Source organism: Sinocyclocheilus grahami, unplaced genomic scaffold (assembly GCF_001515645.1).
Source record: "Sinocyclocheilus grahami isolate Dianchi unplaced genomic scaffold, SAMN03320097.WGS_v1.1 scaffold210.1, whole genome shotgun sequence".
NCBI lineage: Eukaryota > Metazoa > Chordata > Actinopteri > Cypriniformes > Cyprinidae > Sinocyclocheilus > Sinocyclocheilus grahami.
Window position 1 is genome coordinate 372,299 of NW_015505389.1, and position 21,781 is coordinate 394,079.

General features: G+C 37.8%; 1 protein-coding gene across 1 annotated transcript; it reads right to left on the reverse strand.

Moving 5' to 3' along the window:
* Positions 1-1,161: 1,161 nt before the first annotated feature.
* serinc2 (serine incorporator 2) lies at positions 1,162-16,353 on the reverse strand. The gene is made up of 9 exons (XM_016286493.1): positions 16,257-16,353; positions 15,617-15,778; positions 13,175-13,362; positions 12,905-12,984; positions 10,613-10,782; positions 10,356-10,446; positions 4,986-5,136; positions 3,662-3,880; positions 1,162-1,907 (listed from the first exon to the last, which is right to left on the reverse strand). Exons 1-9 carry the CDS (start codon positions 16,293-16,295, stop codon positions 1,769-1,771), a joined length of 1,239 nt encoding a protein of 412 aa, XP_016141979.1. The 5' UTR covers positions 16,296-16,353; the 3' UTR covers positions 1,162-1,768.
* Between the last annotated feature and the right edge of the window lie 5,428 nt (positions 16,354-21,781).

The following is a 21,781-nucleotide window of genomic DNA, read 5'->3' on the forward strand; positions in this document are numbered from 1 at the left end:
GATCTGTATCTGGGGCTCATCTAGTTGTCCTGGTCTCCGCTGTCTTTCAGGGCTGTGGAGGTCCTTTCTAGGTGCTGATCCACCGTCTGGTTTGAATACGTACTGGATACGGGTGACTGCAGTGACCTCGGAATAATAATAATAATTACAATATAAATAGACAAATCTAAATCCATAGCTTTCTAGCAATTGTGTAGTGTTGGGTAGTTGTAATTAGCTACTGTAATCTAGTAAAAAATAAATAAAAACATACATACATAAAGACCCTCTTTATTTTTTATTTATTTATATATTTTATAATTATTTTATTGTTTTACTGTTGTATTGTAATTGTTCTGATAATTGTGGTGATTATATTGCAGAATTTACTTGTGCACTTGTTATTTTGTGGAGAAAAATCAAATATAGATATGACAACTCAACTTGGTTCTAACAAGCAGGGTTGGGTAAAATTATTTGAAAACACCTTTGAAGTAACACTTTATTTTACAATGTGCTTTTTACCTGTACATATACTTACTAAAGTAATAACAGTAAAATTATGGAAAAATATGCAACGCAAAACCTAATCCTAACCCTATAGTAAGTACAAGTTATTAATATTACTCAATAATATAATTACACTATATCAAGGGCACCATAAAATAATGTGTTTTTTTCATTGTTTTATGGTAGCAAAATTCAAAATTAACATCTAAATTCACAGAACATTTATGCAAGTATGATATTTAAGTAGAAAAGCAGAGAGAATGTCAAAATGATATATGTAGCCTATGGCAATATACTAAAAATACACAATTTCATACAAGAGCCCACCTTCAAGTCTACATGATATCTGGAGCCCTCCTTTAGATCAAGTCTGTTTTTTTTATCATTTGCTAGATGAAAATTGCAAGTCTGTTAGAAAATTACTTGCACATCTCTCTTCATGATTTGAAGTATCATGCATATCTGTAGCATAAACAGTGTAGATATCTGAGTTACCTTTCTCCAGTCTCTTGGGTTAGTTCTGTACCCATAGTGTATGAGCAATAGCAAGTGACTCTTGCCTTAAGATCCATTAACACGCTCTTGAAGAAAAGAACAACACTTCCACCTATAGAGGAAACACCTTGCTGTATAGATTAAAGACACATAACCTCTTGTGTACAATTTTTAATAATCAGTTTTACAAGAATGAATAAAAGTACAAATACAAAAGAACAGAGCTAAAAACTTTTGGTCAGGAGGAGTGTCATCTTAAAGCTCATAAAATAATGCTTCAAAACTAAACGGATACAGCTCTACATAAACGCATCTTTCTCAAAATAAGCATCTTGATGTATGAGGCAATCTGGCAATCCACTGAACACTCAACTTTGATTCGATCAAATGTAGTGCAATTTGTAACAAAACTGGACCCAAGACAAATATAAAAGACTATGAAATATCCATAAAAGGATGTTAAAACAGTGTACATATGTGAATTGAAGTATACATCAAAATAATGAGCGTCCCATTTATGCGACTTTACCTATATGAATAATCACCTAAAACAGGCTTTCTAAGGGTAGATTTGAGGATATTTGTTAACAGTTTATGATTTTGTAACAACAAAAGTGTATGAAAAGCGTCATGAAGGTTAACAAGTGTGCATAGCTCAAGAGCTCAGCGCATCTTAAAGATTAACAATAACTTCTGTAATGTAGTAAATAAGTGAACTCTGCATATGGTTTGGCATAAGGAGTATTGCTTCAGTATAAGGCCACTTTTTGAATCTTCTGCGTGTTTAGTCGAAGTCTCGGTCAGACAGGATTAGCGGAGCCACCAGAGTCCAGAGGTACAGCACCAGTCCCAGCCAACTCGAGCAGATCTTCACCCACACAGACGGCATGCTGGTTTTCATGGCTGCGTAGTCTGTTTCGGGTCTGAGACGGAAGAGAAAGAGAGAACAAAAGAGAAGAAATATTTATCATTCAATCCTCAATTGTTCCAAATGAACATGTATACAGAACTCTCAAAAACTCCCCAGCAGTGTATAGAGTAGGGCTGTCAAAAAAACAAAAAACAAAAATCAAATTTCGAATATTTGTCGAATTTATAATAAAAATCCACATTTGAATGCAAAAACGTTGCATATAAAACGTCAGGCAGCCCTATCAGTGGCGCACAAAATGCGACGACGATGCAAGTGTCATTGCATTGTGATGTTTTTCTTAGTCTATCCAGTTGAAGCCACTAGATGCGGCGCTGCTACGTTGTTCATTCAAAATATTGCAGAAAAAGGGAACAATCAGTGCGGGGATGATGTTGTTTACGTCAAAACTGAAACCAAGCCGTTCACACAGAATGCATATTTATCACATTTTCTAGAGGGACATCTATCAGCGTTGCACTCGCATCTCGCACAAGAGAGCCGCATGTTTAGAAAGCCATGGAAAATGAATGCAAGTTCAACTTTTAAAAAACATGTCTGGAGACTTTATTGCGGTTTTCCCCCATCCCACGGCATCTCAAGTTTTTAAATGAAGAAAGTACTCTTTGTGATTGGTTTTCGGTTCTTTGTATTAAACTATACATACATGCATGATGCCGTTTTGTTTCTAATTGTTTAAGCAACTTTATTAATTATATAAGGTTTATAAACATTATATTAAACATTATGCACTTTTTTCAAAGATAGTCGTGTTATTTTATTACGCTTTGAAGAAACGTGCATAATATTTTGCTCGATACGCCCTCTTGTGGCCTCAGGAGAGAAGCCAAAAGCTTTTTTCACCCTAACTGAAATTATGTCTTTTAATTTCGAATATAATTCGAATAATATTTAACCCCTTAACTGTCACCGTCCCACTCTTTTTTTGTTGTCCTTTTTCTCTATCAAATCTTTTAGTAATCATCATAAATTATATATATATATATATATCATTTGAAAGCTTAGAAGCCCAAGAGTCATCCTGTGAAAAGCATTTTGAAATCGGCCATTGCGTTACCATGGAAATGGTACTTTAAATTCTTTTGGCGGTCTCCTCCCCCTTAGTGGGCGGTGTCAAGTGTCATATTACAAAATGTATTGCGGTATTTTACAATCAAAACTTTGTATAATCTTGACAAAATACATATCATTGGAAAGGTCTAGGAGAAATCTAGACATTTGTGACAGAAAAATGCATTAAAAAAATTCAATGGAGATTTGATGGCACCCGGTGGCTGTTTGTGGTATAACGCCTTAAATAAAATCTCACTGGAACCTCAATTTTTTTCATATCAACTTCAAATTTAGAACATAACTTATTTAGACACAAGGCTTTAATTTTATACCAATTTTAGAGTAAAACCTGTTATGTAAAATATTTACTATATATAAAATAAAATAAAATTAGTATAGCGCATTTTCTTTACAGTAAATTTAAACGTCTATAACTTTTTGATACTTGAATTTTTTACAAAAAATGTCTTCTTTAAAAGAGACCACCTTTAGGTCTGTATTCCAAAGCGTTCATAAATGACAACAATTTAAGTTTGGATAGTGCACTTTATTGCCTATTTAAAAAAATTGGGGGTGACAGTTAAGGGGTTAAGTAAAAAATTTGAATTTAGTTTTTCAGCCATTTTGACAGCCCTAGTGGAACAGCTGCTGGAAAAGTGGCCGTTGTATCAGGATACTCTGTGAGACACTCACTGGTACCAGTTGGTCAGGGTCATCATGATGTAGAGGGAGGCCAGGAAGAGGGAGAAATGGAAGAAGGAGTAGCTGTATGTGACGCTGTCCTCCTCGTTATCCAGAGCGCGCCTCACGCCGTCCTCAGAGACGCCCTCGCTGGCATCGCCGGCCGCCAGCCCCTGAACTTCCTCTGTCTGCATCAGCTTATTCACCTGACTGTTGTTTGAGGAGCGAATGCTAGACGCAAACATGTAAAAGGTGACTTAGATAGACATATAGCAACAAAAAAAACGAAAAGATTTCCACAAAAATTTGAAGTAGCACAATTGTTTTCAACATTAATATTAATAAATGTTTCTTGAGCAGCAAATCAGCATATTATAATGATTTTTGAAGGATCATGTGACACTGAAGACTGGAGTAATGATCCCAAAAATTCAGAAATAAACTACATTTTACATTATATTAAAACAGAAAACAGTTATTTTAAATTGTAATTATATTTACAATTTGTGACCCTGGATCACAAAAGCAGTGTTAAGTTGCTGGGGGATATTTGTAGCAATAGCCAACCAATAGCCATTGTATGGGTCAAAATGATAGATTTTTCTTTTATGCCAAAAAAACCATTAAGATATTACGTAAAGATCATGTTCCTTGAAGATATTTTGTAAATTTCCTACTGTAAATATATCAAAACTTAATCTTTGATTAGTAATATGCATTGCTAAGAACTTCATTTGGACAACTTTAAAGATGATTTTCTCAATATTTAGGTTTTTTTTGCACCCTCAGATTCCAGATTTTCAAATAGTTGTATCTCGGCCAAATATTGTCCTATCCTAACAAACCATACAACAATGGAAAGCTTATTTTTATGTATAAATCTCAATTTCGAAAAATTGACCCTTATGACTGGTTTTGTGGTCCAGGGTCACATATTACTGTATTTTTGATTAAATAAATGTATTTATTTATGACTTTGATGACTTTTAAAAGCGTCAAAAAATCCTACAGACCCCAAACTTTTAGCAGTAATGTAAAATAAACACATATCACGAAGGAAACAAATGCATGTTCCCTACAATCCATGTCAACAGACTAATAAAGAGTATGAAGACATTACATTTTCATGCCTTGATTATTTGGAGTTAGTTTATTTCTAATTCTAATTTAAGCCATTTCAAAACAAATACATCAATAAACATTTTTTGAATACAAGTAAACATTTTTTGAATACAAGTAAAAGAAAAAAAGCTGAAATATTTTAAGTTATACTGCTCAGCACAGCTTGTTATTACACATTTCTTTGCCTGTTGCTGGATAATGGTAACCAGCTCACCTGGCATACAGTGTGCACAGGAGGAAGATGACCAGCCCCACAATGCTCTGGGCATCCCACCACTGCGTCTGGATGCCGGGGGCACTGGTGGGAGTGACTGCCGTCGGCCCGCCTCTGACCAGCCTCAACAGACTCGGGTTACACTTACGATCTGTGCACAGAGAAAGAGCCATGCATCATACGAGAAACAGGTTATTATAAGCATAAAATAGCATACAGTGGGACACTCTATAATAGACAGTGACTGTGTTATTAATTTTACACACGCTACCTATTAAGCATTGGCTGGGAGTTAAGCAGGGCCAATTAATGGGATTGTTACACAGAATTTCCATACTGCGCTCCACGGCAAAAATGCTCCTTTAAAGTTTAATTGCATTACATTTGGCCTGGAGGTTGCTGAGGTTTGTCATTTTTTCCATTCAAGCAGCTCCATGTGTTTTTGTGTATGTATTTTTTCCCAGAATTCAATTATGTAAACAAACAACCTGCATCTGGAATTTTTCCCATGTCTTTCCGAGAAATCCTTTGTTTTGGTGTTACGTTATCAAGCGTGTGATTTCTAAGTTTTGGTAGCAAAATGTAGTTTGAGACAACTATTCATTGCTTACAGATTATTAAGAGACTATCAGACAATGATATAACCTATGTTAAAAAGGGTTCGGGGTCTGTTTTTTTTTTTTTTAAATCATAGAGGATGCATTAAATTTATCAAAATGACTGTAAGGACATTTAAAATGTTACAAAAGATGTTTCAAATAAATGCTGTTCTGGCAACACTATTTGAAGGTGTCCGTGTTACACATGTTACTTGTACTTACTCTTATAATAACAATTAATTATGCATAATTACATGCAAGTAACCCTAATCCTAACCATATAGTAAGTACATGTAGTTAATTAATATTACTCGCTACTTACATGTATAATTTCACTGTAACAAGGAGACCTTCAAATAAAGTGTAACTGCTGTTCTTGATTTGTATATGTTTTCATGAGATTCTGCCTATTTTTATAACAATACAGGGTGTTGAATACATGGGAAATGCTAAGCAGGTGTAGCGATTAGCTTGATATAAAAGGCTACAAATAACATATTTCTGCAACATTATATGACCAAAACCCTCATTAGATCACAATCGGAAGTTATTGCAAACACTCAATGGTGGTTTAAAGTGAGTTTTGAGTAAAAGCATTGTATACATTCTATAAATTGCCCTATGTAGCATGATGCTACAGTGTGAATGAATGGTCATGCAACATGCGTTTCCCCTAATGCCTCGCTAGAGCCAATCACTGATTTAGACGCATAAAGCATGCTGCACGCTTACTGGCTCACTGACATTGACTATATTAACCCCTTAGGTATCGAAATTTGGTACCGAACGACAAGACATTTTTCGATACTCGATGGTATCGAGGTAATTCGGTCGGTGCCTAAAAAGTATCGAACTTGATACACAGCCCTAGCTGCATCCCAGTTCGGATTGGAAGATTTGGGACCACTTCGGGAGGGTGGAGGTGGATCTGTTCGCGACGAGCGAGAACACACACTGCCTGTTGTTCTTTTAGCTTTCTCACTCCCCGCTGATGGGAGATGCTCTGACATCGCACTGGCCAAGAGTCAGACTTGATGCGTTCCCTCCGGTGAAGATTTTGCCTCTGGTATTATGCAAAATCATGGAAGAGAGAGCGTTGGTGATCCTCATTGCCCTGAACTGGCCAAATCAACCTTGGTTTCCGACCTCAGGGAGATGCCCTTGGCGAATCCCCCTCAGGCGGGACATGCTGTCTCAAGCGAATGGCTCGATATAGCACCCCAGCCCAGAGCTGTGAGCCTTCATGTGTGGCTACTTCAGGGGTCCTAGAGGGGCTAAGCGCCCTGTCTGTCACGTGTCGGATGTTCTACGTTTTCTGCAGCACAGGCTAGATAACAGGAGTCTACAGTCAATGCTAAAGGTTTATGTGGCCGCTATTGCTTCGTTTTGTTCCCCGGTTGACGGGCAATCGATCGGGAGGCACATGCTGGAGTTCAGATATCTCAGGGGGTGAGGAGATTACATCCCCCATTTCCACCATCAGTGCCGCTGTGGGACCTAGCGCTGGTTCTGAAAGCTCTCTCTCTACCCCCGTTTGAGCCCTTGGCATCCATTGCTATGAGGGAGCTCTCCCTCAAAACTGCTCTGCTTCTTGCCTCGGCTAAACGCATGGGAGATTTGCACGCCGCTCTCGGTGGATGATGACTTTATTCACTTTGGGCCGGCAGTGTTATTCTCCTGCCGAGACCGGGCTATGTGCCTAAATCTCTATCTACCCCCTTTAAAGCGCAGGTCATTTCTTTACCCGCATTGTCTGCCAAGGCTCAGAGCGCTGTTTGCCAAGGGACAGGGATGCCCTCTCAACATCAGAGCCCATACGACGAGGGCTATTGCCTCTTCATGAGCCTGGTCTAAAGGCACATCTATTCGGGATACATGTTTGGCAGCCGGCTGGTCCTCACAGAATACCTTCGCCAGGTTTTACAAGTTGGATGTGCCGTCCTTGGTGTCTCAAGTGCTTTCGGTGAGTCACTTACCTCACTTATTCTTCTAGTTTATCGCTATCTGCAATTTGGGGCACAGTTTGTTACAGCTGTTGACACTGTGCAGGTCTGTGTACATTTTTATATGTGCTTTTGGTACGTTGCACGGCGCTACCTTGCTACCGTTGTTGTGTCTGCCCTGTGTCCAGTGCAGCCGCTTGTTTATTTTGGCCAGATATACTAATTTGGTATACCGGAGTTAAGTAAACGTTCATTGGTCTAGCTCCACCTATCAGCTGCGGGCTTCCCTAGCCACATCACTATTGTTTGGGAATTGTGTGTTGTTCTACCCCATGCTTGGTGTGGTCTTAGCCCTTGGTTCGGGCTGATCTTCACAGCTCTCATGGCAGGATTGTATACCATTCCCACTGTGAATGCTTAGCAATGTATAGTAAAACGCTCGAAAGGGAACGTCTCCAGTTACTGTCGCAACCTCAGTTCCCTGAGAGTGGGAACGAGACATTGTGAAGGTCGCCGTGATCGCTGCTCGATCAGTAGTGCAAGCTTAGATTCTGAGGCAATTGTCGCTCTCACTACATCATATACTGCCTGCAGTCTTGTTATTTTTTGCATGCGATTTGCATAATTAGCGACAATTGGCCAGTTTATTGTACTGGTGTTATCCTATAAGGTTTCAGGATTTCAGAGAAGGGGAGGAGTTCCCACTGCAAATGCTTCACAATGTAAAGTGAACGCTCTCAGGGAACCGAGACGCTTTCAGCATTGATTTCTGAAGGATCACGTGACACTGAAGACAGGTAATGAAGCTGAAAATTCTGCTTTGATCACAGAAATAAAAAAATATAAATTATAAATAATATCTCTTTGGATTTGAGACTTTAGTCTTTGCAACTTTACAGATCTTCTTTATGCACCAAGAGCTTGTAACACTCCAAAGAGAAAGGAAAAATTTATATCGCATCATATGACCCCTTTATTTTGTAATAATATTTAACAATATTACTGTTTTTAACTGTATTTTGGTCAATTAAATGCAGCTTTGTTGAGCACAAGAGACTTCTTTCAAAAATCTTATAGACCCCAAACTTTTGAATGTAAATGTACATAAAAATTAATTTCTGCAAACAATCAGAAATTAATTGTACAATTTTAACATAAATGTTTCCATTTCATGCAATGTACCGAATTTAGCCAATGGCTAGTTTTCATCCGAAACATTTGTTAAAATTGTACATGGTCCCTTTTCAAATAAAGTTTATTAATAATAATAAATAATAATCACTGAAATAGGTGTTGTGAGATAAATGTCACTTGTTTCTGTGATGGCCTCCTAGACACTTTCTCTCTTTGCTAGTCAAACATTGTGCACATTCAAGTTTGTTGACATACCTTTGAAGGGTGAGGTTTTAATACAAAATAAATTAGGCAAGTCAGTCCCACATTGCTTCCATGTCCACTCTATACTGTACTATCTGAATAAAGGTGAAAAACACCCCGTCCCACCCTATTGGCCAGATACCAAACATCACACCTATTTAAATGTCACTTCATTTAACTCACAAAACTGCCATCATCGTTGTTCTAGTTATAAAAGTTTAAACAAGAACTTATCACACCTACATTTTTGTGCCTGCGCTGTGTGTTAATCTTCTTAACGTCAAATTCTTAATAGCTGTCAACTTTATATTGTCCATATAAGCACACTTTTACCTGACAGTGTTTTTCTGATGTCTCTTTCAGAGATGAGGGTCAACATATGAACTAAATTCTCATCTATTAAAATCAAATCAGAAAGCTGAAGAGGTACGGCTGCTTGTCAAAGTTGCAAGCTGGTTAGAAGAGAACGTTATATTAAAATGGCAAACTTTAACATGACACCTGCTTTCAGCTCTTATCTTTATCAGTTCAAAAGCTTGGTAACACAGAAACAATGCTGCTGAACATACCTGCATACCAGCATTTGCTGTTCCCGTTCTCTGCATTCTCCACCCACTTCTGGTTCCAGGTGTGAGCGAAATCCACCAGCAGAATGAGCTGGATCAGAATGAAGATGAAGGACCCAACCACACCGAAGTAGTACCACACTGCAACGGACAACATGTAGGCTAAGTTAGACATCCATTCCTGACCAATGAGACTTCAAAAGAGACTTCTCCAGCTGCTCCTGACATCTGGAAGGGATTTCTCATTTCATAAAGTCTGCACTCACAAAGAGCCATTTCTAGTCAAGGAAACATTGTAAAGCGGAGCATAACTAGAAAAATATTAAATTGACTACAAAATTTTGATTTAGGATTAAGATAAATTACCAGACTCAGACGTTTCAGGTATGGAAATTGCCATTTTAATACTCCCTGAAATTTGGTTTTCAGTGACAGAGGGAATCCTGGTGTATGTATGGGATTATCAACATTTTTAAACATCCATGCAACCAGAAAAGTGTATGGGGGTAGAATTGTTGCTTAATTCCAAATAAATAGATTATGATCCACAAATAAATAGAATGAGATCCACAAATAAATCTTAAAGTTTCACAAACATGAATTAAATTCGCAAATAAATAAAATGAGATTTGCAAATAAAAAACATATTCACAAATATATATTTATGTCACAACCACAACTTTGCCTGGCATTTATTTGTGAATCGCGTCCTGTGCATTTGTAGATAGCTGCACGCATTTGTAAATCGCGTCCTGTGCATTTGTAGATAGCTGCACGCATTTGTAAATCGCGTCCTGTGCATTTGTAGATAGCTGCACGCATTTGTAAATCGCGTCCTGTGCATTTGTAGATAGCTGCATGCATATATGGACATGTGAGACTCACTGGGGTTGTTGCTCATCGCAGACCATGTGAGATACATGGTGTAGAGAGAGATGAGAGACGCCTGGAGCAGACCAGAGCTCGGCTGAGCCTCCTGCAACACATTTACCAACAATGTGAATCCTTCTGTCAGCTTATTTGATGTGTGCAGGATGACATGAAATGTTCACATTCGGATAGACTTGTCTGTTTTATCTTGTTTAAATCCATTCAGTGAGAAAAGCAAGAAAACAAGCGACGCAAATGCGTGTGGGAATGACCTGCACTTTTGGAAGAACGGCCACCACAGACACAATGATGCAGAAGATGAGGTTGAGGCTGATGAAGGCTTTGTGCTCGGCGCAGTCATCCGGCTGTGTGTAGAATATATAGAACAAAACCACAGCAGCAAAGGCACAGATATAGTGCACCAGTGTGAATGAGAGCAGGGCTGTGGAGAAAACACACACATCCGTCAATATTCAAGTGGAAAAAACTGTGCAAAGGAACAGAATTGTAGCCAATCAGCTGATATGTTATATACCGTTATGATGATTTTGAATCAAAAAAAGAAACCAAGTGAGCAACAAAACGTCCCTCGTGGACCCTTTTCACATTTACAGGAATCTCAAAAGCCTGTTATCTGATTGGCTTGAGTAGACGGTGGGTGGAGTCCACGTATTTGTGTATCTACAAATGCACAGGACGCGATTTACAAATGCGTGCCCTATCTACAAATGCACAGGACGCGATTTACAAATGCGTGCAGCTATCTACAAATGCACAGGACGCGATTTACAAATGCGTGCAGCTATCTACAAGTGCACAGGACGCAATTTTCAAATGCGTGCAGCTATCTACAAATGCACAGGACGCGATTTACAAATGCGTGCAGCTATCTACAAATGCACAGGACGCGATTTACAAATAAATGCCAGGCAAAGTTGTGGTTGTGACATAAATATATATTTGTGAATATGTTTTTTATTTGCAAATCTCATTTTATTTATTTGCGAATTTAATTCATGTTTGTGAAACTTTAAGATTTATTTGTGGATATCATTCTATTTATTTGTGGATCATAATCTATTTATTTGGAATTAAGCAACAATTCTACCCCCATAAAAGTGCCACGTCAGATAAGCAGGTGGTCGTTCATCAGGATGCATTAGTGTTTACTCCACAATTGTGATGTGGTCACATGGGTAAAAGGAGTAAACAGGGCCTACAGATAATGTCGATTGCTTGCATTTCCATCTGGTTTTACACGAGAAACTGCTATTCCTCCTGGGAACTACAGAGCAAAAAGGTACAAAAGCTGTCACTGTGGTGGTACCTTTTCAAAAGGTTGTACCTTTTAAGTACTAATATGTACACTTTAGGAACTAAATTGTACCATTAAGGTACCAATATGGACTCTTTAGATACAAGGGGTGCCTTTTGAGACAGTACTGCCCCAGTGACAGCTTTTGTACCTTTTTCATTTTTTTTTAAAGAGTGTACATAGTTGTAAATGTCAATAAAGAGTGATTCATATTTAATATAACCACACACTCAGTGGTCATTTACCATAACTTCTAAAGAGTGGAAAAATATTTGGGAAAATAATTACAACAACAAATAATATGTAATTATTAAAGGGATAGTTCACCCAAAAATTAAAATGTGATGTTTATCTGCTTACCCCCAGGACATCCAAGATGTAGGTGACTTTGTTTCTTCAGTAGAACACAAACTGAGATTTTTAACTCAACCGTTGGAGTCTGTCAGTCTTATAATGGAAGTGAATGGGCTCCACGGCTTTGAGAGTCAATAAAACATACACAAACAAAACCAAATTAAACCCTGCGGCTCGTGACGATACATTGATGTGTAAAGACACGAAACGATTGTTCTGTGCAAGAAACTGAACAGTATTTTACCTCTGATTTACTGCAATGTCTGAACTGTCCTGAGCGCATCTTGAGCGCGTTCAACAGCCTGTGTGAGGCGTCTTCTTCTTGCTTTACGGTGGATCGCAGACTTATAAGTGCATTACTGCCACCTATCTCTCAAATGGACCAGTGACGCTCTATCTACAATCTCAATTAGGAGTGTCAATGGTCCATTTGAGAGATAGGTGGTGGTAATGCACTTGTAAGTCTGCAATCTGCTGTAAAACAAGAAGACGACGACGCGTCAGTGCCGGCTGTCGAGGATGCGCTCAGAACAGTTCAGATATTGCGGTGCATCTGAGGTAAAAAAAAAAAACTGTATAAATACTGTTCAGTTTCTTGCACAGACCAATCGTTTCGTGTCTTTACACATCAATGTATCATGACGAGCCGAATGGTTTAATTTGGATTTGTTTATGTTTTTTTGACTCTCAAAGCCGTGATTCCTATCCACTTACATTATAAGACTGACAGACTGCAACGGTTTGAGTTAAAACATCTCAGTTTGTGTTCTACTGAAGAAACAAAGTCACCTACATCTTGGATGCCCTGGGGGTAAGCAGATAAACATCCCATTTTCATTTTTGGGTGAACTATCCCTTTAAGCTATTATTAGTCCTTATTGATCAGCTGATGTACCTGTGTTGAAAGCCCCATCTGGAATGAAGAAAGCTCCCACTGTAAGAGCGACCAGAATCAAGAACTTGAAGAACCAGAAACTGAAAAGCAACATACACGGTCACATCAGCAGGGGTCATTACATAAGACTTCCCGGACAAAATAAAACTATTGTGCAAAAAGGAATTTTCCATATTTAAAAAAAAAAAAAAAAGCTTTCACCAGCAGAGGGCAGCACTGAGAACACCCTGTCCATCATTACAGCTGGAAGAGTGAATAGTAAAACTATACCCGTTTTGAATTGTGGCTCGTGGATCCTTGCTGCTTCTCACACGGATCATGATGATGGAGAAGAGGAGGAAGAAACAGGCCATGGCAAAGCACATCCTGTAGACCGACTTATAGCCAACAATGATCTCACAGTTCACCTTCCCTTCAAATACAGGTATAGAAGAGCCTCCTTCACAAAAGCCAGGGATCTGTTGATAAATTCAAGAAAATGAATAAAACTGCAGTTTTACAAATATAATATTTCAATCTCCCTTTACAGTCTTGATAACATACTGTGGCTGTTTATGTTCAAACACAAACATTAAAACATTTGAAAAATTCACATTTGAGATTATGAATATGAATATGAGAGATTATGAATGTATAAACCACTAAATAAGTTTAAGCTTGCTGCAAACCAAAACAAACCAGTCAAAGAGCAGATTAATGGATTTAGAGAACACATATATATACATATCTATATCTATATATATATATCTATCTATATCTATCTATCTATCTATCTATCTATCTATCTATCTATCTATCTATCTATCTATCTATCTATCTATCTATATACTGTATATATATACACATATATATATATATATATATATATATATATATATATATATATATATATATATATACACACACACACACTTGTTAACTTGCTTTTGATACAAGTATGCAAATATAAACATGCAAAAAATATTTTGGAAGTGTAATGTTGTTAGTAGTCTAAGGTCATTTTCCCACAACCTACAATATATCCATCTCAACATCAAACACAACTGAAACATGGATTTATATTAAGCTTAGAAAACTGCAAAGAGGGAACTAATCTAATCATTACTACAAATTATTAGAATAATTCTACTAATGCTAATTTCAGAAGCCTAGTATTTATAAGCCTAAAGTACATTTTACGCACAGTGAGATTCAGAATGTCAGAAATTCACTTACATTTAATTAGCAATAAACTAGAAATAGAAATAGTGCAGAAATAATTATATACACTACCTATCAAACTTTTTGAATAATTAAATGTTTTTAAAATAAAGTCTCTTACGCTCACTAAAGACATATTTATTTGATCAAAAATACAGTTAAACACTAATAATGAAATGTTATTACAATTAAAAATAACTTATTTTTTGTATTTAATATATATTAAAATGTAATTTATTGCTGTGATCAAAGCTGAATTTCAGTGTCACGTTATCTTCAGAAATCATTCTAATTATTATCGACGCTGAAAACTGTTTTTGCTGCTTAATAGTTTTGCGGAAACTATGACGCTGTTTTTTTCTTCAGAATTAGTTTGATGAATAGCCACCATTTATTTGAAGTACAAATATATAAATGTCTTCACTGTCACTTTTGATCAATTTGCGGCGTTCTTGTTGAAAATTCAGCTTTGCATCACAGGAATAAGTTACATTTTAAAATACACATTCACATAGAAAAGTTATTTTAAACTAATGATATTTTACATTATTACTGTTTTTGCAGTATTCTGATCAAATAAACTGCAGCCTTGGTAAACACGACAGACTTCCTTCAAAAATAGATCTCAATTACTCCAAATTTATGACCAGTGGTGCCAATATTTAGAAAATAAATAGACATTTATTTATTTGTTTGTTTTGTTTATTTCCATTAGACTTGTGCCGGTAGTCGGTAATGCGATATATCACGGTAATGAATATGCACAATACTGCTATCGTGGGCACTTCTAAATACCGTGAATAATTATATATTACAAATTATTCAGAATTTTGAATGCATTTTGAATGCATCTTTTCCCATCAACTGGTCAACATGCACAACACTACTGTATGCTGCGAGAAAGACGCGTGCGCACTGATGTAAACAAGCGCGGACGAGAAGCAACTATGACCAACTGGATGAAAGCACACTTTCACTCTCTGACAGCAGATGGCACTAAACGGCAGAAATAATAATAATAATAATAATAATAATTCATTTAAATGCAGCCGTTCCCCCGGAAACCCTGTAAACAAAGCAGCTGCACTACTTTCTGTTTCTGAATCGTGTTTAAATGATTTAAACAGCCATTCAGATTTGTGTATTTGCTATGATGTTCATCACAGCGCCAAATACTTACATATTTAGACTTAATAGGCTATTTATTTTGCGGCAGCAACAATACTACAGCGAGAATAAAAGTTATGCCTTCTTTCTTTGCGTGAACATTTGGGCGGTTATGCAAATCTTCCCACATAGTGATGTAGATATGTGGGGGCGTGTTAGAACGAGCCGTTTTAGGTAGGCGTCTCTTTGGATTTGAGACTTTAGTCTTTGCAACTTTACAGATCTTCTTTATGCACCAAGAGCTTGTAACACTCCAAAGAGAAAGGACAAATTGAAATCACATCATATGACTCCTTTAATAAAAGCCAATCATTCAATCTGACACTGGTCTATCTTTCCTTATACCTTCTTGAGCTGTGTCTCCATGCCGGGCAGGATCATGATGATGGACACTACAGTCCCCAGCAGCAGGAAGAAGGAGAAGGCCAGGCGGCTCGCAGTGGAGCTGTATGTAGAGGGACAGCATCCGGATAAGAGACAGGGCGCAGAGCCGCACAGACAGGACGCCTGCAGCGATGGCAAGTCAAGTCAGCTTCAGTTCTATAGCGCTTTATACAATACACACTGCGTCAAGCAGGAACACAGTTGGTCAAGAAACACTCGACAGAGCAAAGACACACATTTCTCTGCACTGCAGGAAGAGCATGAGCAGCCTGGACCTGTATGTTAAACACTTATATTAAACAGCGCTGGTAAAAATGGACATGTTTGGTCTGGAGAGCGAGTGGATTCAGAAAGAGTGTTTTATAGGGAGACATTGTGTGCAAGTATGACCTTACTGAGAGCAAACAGAGTCTAAAAACACAAGGAAACGCCGTCCTTGAGTCATTTGTTTATGTTTTTATAGTTTATTTACGTGAGCAAAACGAGGAAACAACCTCTAAAACTCGTCTCGGTTATACAAGTTTCTGGGAAATGCGCTGCTGTCTTTACTAGATGAAATTTGACAACATTGATTTGAGTCAGAATGATATTTTAGACTTACGCAGCTCGCCAGCGAGCACAGGGCCATACACGCACCCATGATGAAGGAGAAGACACCGAGACTAAAGCTACAACACGGAAGTCAATCTCTCCGCCTCAGTCGACTCTAAAAGAGTGAGCAATGATTGGCTGGGAGACGCATCGCTGGACCGGTGGACCAATCAGACGGCGGTACAGAATCATCGCTGATGGAACAAGCCAATCAGATGACAGGGTTTGGAAAGCTGTTGAGCCGTTGAGAAACAGAGTTGCGACACGCTCAGTGATGCAAACAGACATCAATTCTGCTCTAAAAAAATGTCATTGCTCAGCTGAGGTCAGTTCAGTGTTGATGCAGTTCCGTTCAGTAATGTGTAAAGTTAATCAATTATGAAAGCAGTTCAGCTATGCTGTAAAGCAGCCCTGTAAAAAACTGTGATGCCATCATTTAGTTCAGTTCTCATCCAATAATAGTCATATTTACATTGTAGTACTTAGACACAAGAGAACCGAGGCCAACGGTGGAGCCAAAGTGATGGAGAACCCCGGTGTAAACAAAGAGGGGCCATGGTGAAGCTGAAAGCTCAGAGGTCCATGGTGGAGCAGGTGGAAATCAGCAGACTGAATGACGTACAAGTGGAGCCGAGCGATCGGAGGATCGAGAAGGACACATGGCCTTGGAGGGCCCGGGTGAAGCTGGAGGTTCAGAAGGCTTGGGCCATAGGCGCGGGAAGTGGGGGTGCTGCTGTTTTTTTCTGTTGGCAACTGCTTAACTGTTGGGAATAAAAAAAAAATGTACACTAAGTGCAAATAGCCCGCCTTGTTGGCAGAGGCTATTTACACTAACTCCACCCACCAACGTGTGATTGGGCTAGTCAACATTGCAAAAGAAGAAAATCAATCTTCAGATTCAGTGGTGTAGATGGTAAAGCATGTGTCATACTACTTTTGACGCGATCGACCCGTTTTCGAATCTGCCTTTTGGCAAACATTTTTCTCCCTTTTCAAAATTCAAATCGCATCAGAAAAGCATTTAGGAAGGAAATAATCAAATCAAAAAGTTGAAAATAAAGTATCGGGTAGGGTTAGGGCAGGTGTAGAGGGCGTTAGTCCCAATAAGGTGGCATCCATTTAATAATTTGAATTAAAATAAAAGTTTAAACTCAATAAGTTATTATTGCATATTATGCAATGTATTACAATGCTGAGGTGCAGATAATTCCCACTATTTGCAATAAGTAATTAGCAGAATATCCTGCTATTTTAACATAGTATAAATAGAATCTATAGTTATTTGCACTTAGTGTAAATAGCCTCTATCGCAGTGAGGCAACCAGGTATCCCAGAATGCGTTTCGCACCAACCAGCGAGCGTTAATGGCGGAGAAAACCCGCATAATTTTCAAAGTATTACTGTTATTGTGTCATGAAATGCAGTTCTAAGAGTATTTCAGGTGAGAATATAGTTGTTAAAAACTCAAATCTGCGGTTTATTTATAAAGATAGTGCCTATTTAAAAATTTGTTTAGCCGATTTCGGAGACGTGAGATCCACGCGATCACCGGGCGCTCAGTGCTCATGTATCCGCCGAGAGCAGTCTCACCTCGGCTAGGCCTTCTGACATTTGCCGCTGGCTCTGATGTCTCTGTAGTGGTTAAACATGAGATATACTGTAATTCATTTTGGGTAAATCTAACAAGCAATCTTTGGTCTCATGAATCTATTATTTCTTCCAGGTCATATCGTTTTGGCTGAGCACAAAGTTATATGTAAATAATATAAATTGAGTCTGCATTTAAATGTGACTAATGTTTTAGCACATCTGATCTCTTCTGGAAGCTGATTCCAACTGCGGGTGGCATAATAACTAAAAGCACATTCCCCTTGTTTTGTGTGAACCCTTGGTATTTCTAACTGACTCGATCCTAATGATCTGAGTGGTCTGTTAGGTTTATATTCAGTGAACATATCTGCTATGTATTTAGGTCCTAGGCCATTGAGTGATTTATAAATGAGTAAAAGTACTTTAAAATCAATCCTAAATGTAACTGGAAGCCAGTGTAAGGACCTGAGGACTGGTGTGATATGCTCAGATTTTCTGGTTCTAGTCAGAATTCTGGCAGCAGCGTTCTGGATGAGCTGCAGCTGTCTAATGGTCTTCTTGGGAAGGCCGGTGAGGAGACCATTACAATAGTCCACCCTGCTGGTGATAAAGGCATGAACAAGTTTCTCCAAGTCTTGACTGGAAACAAAACCTCTAATTCTTGCAATGTTTTTGAGATGATAGTATGCTGATTTAGTTACAGCTTTGACATGACTACTGAAACTAAGGTCTGTCTCCAGAATCACACCAAGATTCCTGACTTGATTTTTAGTTGTTAAGACCCCTAGAGTCAAGGTATGCATTCACCTTGAGAACTTCATCTTTGTTTCCAAATGCAATGACTTCAGTTTTTTCCTTGTTTAACTGAAGGAAGTTCTCGCACATCCAACTGTTAATTTCATCAATGCATTGGCAGAGGGAGTCAATGGGGCTGTAGTCATTTGGAGATAAGGCTAGGTAAATCTGGATATCATCAGCATAGCAGTGATATGCAATTTGGTTCTTTCTCATTATTTGACTTAGTGGGAGCATATATAGGCTAAACAAGAGCGGTGCAAGAATTGAGCCTTGTGGGACTCCGCATGTCATGGACGTCCACTGAGACTCCTATACTCCTATACTCACATAATAACCTCTCCCTTCTAAGTATGACCTGAACCATTTAATTACCATGCCAGAAAGACCTTTCCAGTCTAGAAAATCAATCTTCAGATTCAGTGGTGTAGATGGTAAAGCATGTGTCATACTACTTTTGACGCGATCGACCCGTTTTCGAATCTGCCTTTTGGCAAACATTTTTCTCCCTTTTCAAAATTCAAATCGCATCAGAAAAGCATTTAGGAAGGAAATAATCAAATCAAAAAGTTGAAAGTATCGGGTAGGGTTAGGGTAGGTGTAGAGGGCATTAGTCCCAATAAGGTGGCATCCATTTAATAATTTGAATTAAAATAAAAGTTTAAACTCAATAAGTTATTATTGCATATTATGCAATGTATTACAATGCTGAGGTGCAGATAATTCCCACTATTTGCAATAAGTAATTAGCAGAATATCCTGCTATTTTAACATAGTATAAATAGAATCTATAGTTATTTGCACTTAGTGTAAATAGCCTCTATCGCAGTGAAGCTATCCGATATTGCAGAATGCGTTTCGCACCAACCAGCGAGCGTTAATGGCGGAGAAAACCCGCATAATTTTCAAAGTATTACTGTTATTGTGTCATGAAATGCAGTTCTAAGAGTATTTCAGGTGAGAATATAGTTGTTAAAAACTCAAATCTGCGGTTTATTTATAAAGATAGTGCCTATTTAAAAATTTGTTTAGCCGATTTCGGAGACGTGAGATCCACGCGATCACCGGGCGCTCAGTGCTCATGTATCCGCCGAGAGCAGTCTCACCTCGGCTAGGCCTTCTGACATTTGCCGCTGGCTCTGATGTCTCTGTAGTGGTTAAACATGAGATATACTGTAATTCATTTTGGGTAAATCTAACAAGCAATCTTTGGTCTCATGAATCTATTATTTCTTCCAGGTCATATCGTTTTGGCTGAGCACAAAGTTATATGTAAATAATATAAATTATTTTTTTATTAATCGTAATACAGCGCTGTCTTTGTTGCATACATTTTACTGAATTGTTTGCTCTTGTCTTTATTTCCTATTACATAAGTATTTCACACTTTATACTTATAAATATCATTAACTGCACTAAATTGCACAGTTTTCCTCAGTTTGGGCATCTGAATAAAGCTGAGGTGCTCTCTCTCTCTCTCTCTCTCTCTCTCTCTCTCTCTCTCACACTGAGTGAGAGCTCCATATTATATATCACACTAAATGAGCCATAAATGCTTGATGTATCGTTGTTTTAAATGTATTTGCTTAATGGTTATAAACTGTTCCATTTTAAAATTTGATTTTTCTCATTATTATTTAATGAGAAAAAGTCATCTCGTCTGAATCAGGAGAGAAATATGCACAAATCAAGCATAGTTTACAAGCCTAAACAGTCCAGAATAGTGAGAGGACCATAGTGGATGGACTTTTTTTTACTGGAGGAAGCATTGTTATGGATTGTGGACTTGTGGAGTCAGACTGTTTCAATTTCAATTGCCCTTATTGATAGATTTGTTTCTTACAAATACGCAGCTTTTTGCTTCGTGTGGATTACTTGTGGCACCCATTCACTCAGAAGACCCACTGGTGAGCAAGTGATGTAAATAATGCTAAATTTCTCCCAATCTCCGAAACAAACTCATCTACATCACCTGAGGGTGAGCAAATTTTCAGCAATTTGTACTTTTTTTGGTGAACTATTCCTTTAATTAAAACATCTGAACATATAATGTAAATTAACATCTAGATGTGTATTGTACTAAATACAATTCATCTTTCATTGTGTGTTGAGGAGAGAAAGAGGGGCAGTTTGAAGGGTGTTTCAAGCACGTGCCGCATCCATTGTCCTTAGTCACCTCTGCTTGACATGGTTCACCTCCAGAAAACCCCTCTGGGGCAGAAACTGCATCAAGGCCATTGGTTACTAAGGATATCTCCATAGAAATCCTTCAGTCTTCATGATCTTCCTGAGGGAAGCATAAATGCAGCCAGCTGCTTTATCATCTGTATGCATGCTGTATGTTGCCTTTAGGAAATGCAACAATATACATATAGCATGTATACTTTGACTACATATGATCAATCTCAAACATAAAATTAGCAGAATGACAATATGGGTATTCGTACACTGTAAAAAAACATCTGTAAAATTTACGGTAAAAAAACAGAAGCTGTGGTTGCCGGAATTTTACCATAAAAAAATATGGTAGCGACGTTTTAGGTTTCACGGTTTTAACTTAAATTTACAGTTAAATACCGTAAATTCATTAACTGATATAATGTTAATATACCAACCTATTGAAGTACTGAAATCTGTTTAGTACCTTTGTAATACACTGATAACCACCAAATGCAGACGGTGATGAGAAAGTCACATGATGAACCAGAGCCCATCACAAGCAGCTTTTAAATAATAACATATATAGAAGGTGCACAGAGTCATTCACACAAACACTAAACACCATCACGGTAACACACATGAAACTGAAATAATGCAATAAACATTCATTTAACAACATTAGGTGTAACACACAACCCTAATATTCAAAACTGATAAGAAAAAAACTAAGAAGAAACCATTATTTCAACAAAAAAACATCACATTTGAAATGTAACGCAGGGAATTCTGGGAATGTCAATTTACGGTTATTCACTGTAAATTATACAGTCTTTTTCACTTCCAAAAACGGTATACTACTGTAAAATTAATGTCCAATACATGTAATGTCCAATACAGTTTTTCACCGTATATAGTAGGGGAATTTACCTTTAAAAGGTTTTTACTTTAGCATTTTTACAGTCTTTTACCGTTAAATTCACGGTAATTTTT

Excerpts from the sequence above, each read along its gene's own strand:
- serinc2 (XM_016286493.1), bottom strand. The coding sequence starts at position 16,295 with ATGGGTGCGTGTATGGCCCTGTGCTCGCTGGCGAGCTGC. Across the intron at positions 12,985-13,174 it reads CGAGCCACAATTCAAAACGG|TTTCTGGTTCTTCAAGTTCT; the intron begins GTATAGTTTTAC and ends GTTGCTTTTCAG. Across the intron at positions 5,137-10,355 it reads TGCGATGAGCAACAACCCCA|ATCGTAAGTGTAACCCGAGT; the intron begins GTGAGTCTCACA and ends CTCTGTGCACAG.